General features: G+C 41.4%; 1 protein-coding gene across 1 annotated transcript; it reads left to right on the top strand.

Annotated features, from left to right (window-relative positions):
- The first annotated feature begins 252 nt into the window (after positions 1-252).
- On the top strand, positions 253-2,591 carry LOC141563635 (hemoglobin subunit beta). The gene is made up of 3 exons (XM_074305008.1): positions 253-529; positions 645-867; positions 2,332-2,591. The coding sequence occupies exons 1-3, from the start codon at positions 438-440 to the stop codon at positions 2,458-2,460; spliced, it is 444 nt and encodes a 147-aa protein (XP_074161109.1). The 5' UTR covers positions 253-437; the 3' UTR covers positions 2,461-2,591.
- Positions 2,592-3,878: the final 1,287 nt, after the last annotated feature.

Below are 3,878 nucleotides of genomic sequence, written 5' to 3'. Positions count from 1 at the left end.
AACCAGCAAGGGACCATTAGCAAATATTCAGGAAAATGGGGTTATGTTTTAAGCTGTGCCATAGCCCTTCATAATATGTTTTGCTATTAATGTCTAAACTAGAAGGAGACAGGAGATAAGGGGTGAATTATGTCTCAGCCCAGATCTTTGGGGAAGTCCCATTCCTTGAGGTGGTGCCAATCTAACTTGGTGACTGAGCTGACAGACAGGAGTCCATCTCCTCCCAACCCTCCCATCCCCCCCCCAACACATGCACCACCCTCTCTTCCACTGGCTTCATTCCAGATTAGCCGCACCCCAACCAGAACCAATGGACAACAAGAAACCTAAAGGGCAGGGCTTTCAGGCTAGGAATAAAAGGCAGAATTGAGACAGCCGAAGCATCATATTGCTTTTGACCCAAGTTTGTTCACAAGCTAACTCACAAACTTGTCAAAATGGTGCATCTGAGTGCTGAAGAGAAGGGCCATATCAACGCCATTTGGAGTAAGGTGTCCGTTGATCAGACTGGAGCTGAGGCCCTTGGGAGGTAAGTGGCAGGGGTAATGGAGAAGGGATGAAGGAGAAGGGCAAGGAATAGGGACCACTGAACAGTTATAAACTTCATCTCCTTTTTTTTTTTTTTTTCTGTTTCTCTCTTAAAGGTTGCTCATCGTCTACCCATGGACCTCCAGGTTTTTTGACCATTTTGGTGACCTGTCCTCTGCCAAGGGTGTCATGGGAAATGCTAAGGTCCAGGGCCATGGTGCTAAGGTGTTGACCTCCTTTGGTGATGCTGTCAAGAATATGGACAACCTGAAGGGTACTTTTGCCAAGCTGAGTGAACTCCACTGTGACAAACTGCATGTGGACCCTGAGAACTTCCGGGTAAGTTCTGAGCCTGCTCATTTGAGGAGCCCCAATAGAAGAATTGCTCCCATACAAAGCTCTAACTAGGGTTAGCAAAAGTTTTGCCCTGGTATTTAAACACTAGTATTTAAACAAGAAGCATTAAATATGTACAATTTCCTCCATCAGGTTAAAGTAACTGAGTTCAGTGTTGAATTTAAAAGAATTATTCATTACTTTTGGAAACTACCAAGATGTGTTGATAATTTTTCTTAGTTTCTTCTCATATTACTTTCACATAATGAATAAAAAATTCACAGAATCACCCATATAAAGATAGAAAGAATTTCAGAAATTCTTTGCTATATTTTTCACATGAGAAAACAGGCTGAGATATGATGAATGACTGGTCCAAGACCACATAGACAGTGAATGAATAACATGCAATTTGAATCCATTCCCTCTGACTCCAAATCCATTGAAACTGCACTGAGTTGTTATATTAAGCTATTTTCCTCTCTAGACTGTTTACTATAGACATGAAAACTGCTAGTCAGATCTTTGCCTTGACAAGGTCCTGAAGGATAGTGACTCAGGAAGAAGGGTTAGAAGCAGAGTTCAGTAGGGGACCCATGACTTCCCCAAGATTGGTAAGAGCTTATTGTGCGCCTATATCTAGCTTTATTTAATTTCTTTTCCCTCTCTCTTATACTCACCAAACTTTTCTTTTATTCACACTGTCTTTCTGTCTCTCACTTTTATGTTGATTTCTCCTTCACTATCCTTTTAAAAAATTCTAATTATCTTTCTTTGTCCTGCCTTTTTACTTTCTCACCAACCTTCTTTCATTTTCTCTTGTAGTCTTCTGACCAATGTACTTTGTATTCTCTTTTTACCTTGTGCATCATTGTTTTTGACATCTCTTCTATTCCTTCATTTCTCATTCTCTCCTAATTAAATTTCCTTTATTTTTTTAAATATTGATTTCTCTGTCTCTTATCAAATCTCTTTCTCTGTTTTCCTCCCTTCCCTCTTCCTATATTTCCCTATTTTCCCTTTCTTATTAGGTTTACCAGGCTTTTTAGTTTACCCTTCAATTCTTCCCTCTCCTCTCAGGGAATCATGTCATCTCAAAGACTCTGCTGTTCTTTGCTAAAGGACTCAAATAAAAGCAGGGATGGGGTGGAGAGAGTAAGGGGAAAACTCAAGGAGAGAAAAGGATACTTCTATTCAGTGAGAAATTATATACTCTAATGATGGAGTAACATCTGGAGAACAATAGGAAGGAAGATCAGAACCTGGTGGACACTGGGGAATGTAGGGAATTCAGTGAGACATTATGAAGATAAAAGACAAGGCTCTAAAATTCAAAATATATTAATTAGTTGAGTATGATCCAGGAAGCAAAACTGCATATTGGAGTGAGGTGGAATACAGATGGGTTGTCTGGGAAATTACTTTTCTCAAAGATTCATTGGATCCTTTTCTCTATCTCCTCCACAGCTCCTGGGAAACATCCTTGTGATCTGCCTGGCTGAGCACTTTGGCAAAGATTTCACCCCTGAGGTTCAGGCTGCCTGGCAGAAACTTGTGGCTGGTGTGGCCACTGCCCTGGCCCATAAGTACCATTAAACCCCTGCCCATCTGGGGATCGTCAGCCTGTTGAGTCCCCTGTCCTCCATGTTGTCCATCTTTTGCACATGGAATGAATGGGGCCTGGCCCTGTGGGCATAGCCCCTGACCAATAAACTGCATTCAGTCCAGTGAGCCTCATGTATCTTTCTTTCCTTTCACTTTGGGAGAGGGAGTAGGAAATGGAAGGAGATGGGAAAGGAGAATAGTAGGGGAGAGAAAAGATCTAGAAATATGGGAGATGGGAAAACAGAGGTCATGAGAAATGAAAACTTAGGGAAACTAAGGAGACAAAGACCTTAAGGGAAAGCACAAGAGGTATCCATTTGTCTTTACTTTGTTCTTCATGCTCAAACTGAAGATGATTAGGGAACCAGGTTGTGAGGATTCTTGGTAAGAAATTCAAAGGGGAGGCAATGCTAGATTTATAATGGTATGGGCACAACATCTCAACTTCTCTTGAGCCCCTTTCCACATTATACCAAAAAAAGACCCTTGCTCAGTAAATATTGCTTGAATGAGTAAGCTAGTGAAAGAATGAATAAATGAAGGAATGAATGAAAAACTGAGGGTAGTATTTCCCATAGTCCTTGTAACGTGAATCCCCAAATTCTAGGAGACAGCTTTTGAAAAAAAAAACAAACCTGTGGTACCACCTCTAGACACTCCTCTAGACTCTACTTTCATTCCAGTGCATCTAGAGCTCCCTTTTCTCTCCCAGGCTAATCAGATCTAACTCAAGGCAGTGGGAAATAGGAGATGGCAACTTCTCAGATCTTATGGACCAAAGACAGTCATCATCACTAAATAGTTGCCAATAGTTTTGGGAGGACACCCTAGCCTCTCTCATTCTTTCCCTAGGTCTTTTCCACATTCCTTCTCTATTATGCAATTGGATTAATTTTAGTGAGGAAAAGAGTCCACTATTTCAAGGTGATTCTCTCCGCAGTCTCTTGAACCCCTTCTCTTTTTTATTGCTTCCTTAACCCACCCTCAGAGATTGCTCTTTTGCCATAAATTCCTAGGCTATTAAAAGGGGTGGGCATAGGAGATGCAGGTTGCTGTTAGGTTGGGGATGTGGGGAAAGAATACCTCACAAACTGCTCCAGTTAGGCTTGCCTTAGATTCCCTTCCACCCCTGCCTCCAGGCAGTACTTTGGATACTGTCCATTCTTCCTATGATTATTCCATCCCATGATGGATCTAGAGACTCAAGAAAGATATTCCTTCTTCCTCCATATTTTAATCTCTTGTTTCTTTTGTGGAGACTTCCCTGCCCTGAGTCCAGGATTTTTATCCACTGGGTATAATTTGCAGGTATATGAATGTATAGATACACATTTTATCCTTCCTCCCTTTCCCCTTTACAAACCCTCTCCTATCCCACAAACTATAATCATAGCCAACTTCCCATTCCT

This window comes from Sminthopsis crassicaudata, chromosome 3 (genome assembly GCF_048593235.1).
Source record: "Sminthopsis crassicaudata isolate SCR6 chromosome 3, ASM4859323v1, whole genome shotgun sequence".
NCBI classification, from domain to species: Eukaryota; Metazoa; Chordata; class Mammalia; order Dasyuromorphia; family Dasyuridae; genus Sminthopsis; species Sminthopsis crassicaudata.
The sequence above is the reverse complement of the archived record's forward strand: the minus strand, read 5'-3'. Positions and strand labels throughout refer to the sequence as shown.

What these genes read in the sequence shown, in the direction of transcription:
- LOC141563635 (XM_074305008.1), top strand. Translation starts at nt 438, where the DNA reads ATGGTGCATCTGAGTGCTGAAGAGAAGGGCCATATCAACGCCATTTGG. An exon ending in GGAGCTGAGGCCCTTGGGAG is followed by an intron (nt 530 to 644) that starts GTAAGTGGCAGG and finishes TCTCTCTTAAAG; the next exon opens with GTTGCTCATCGTCTACCCAT. An exon ending in TGGACCCTGAGAACTTCCGG is followed by an intron (nt 868 to 2,331) that starts GTAAGTTCTGAG and finishes TCTCCTCCACAG; the next exon opens with CTCCTGGGAAACATCCTTGT.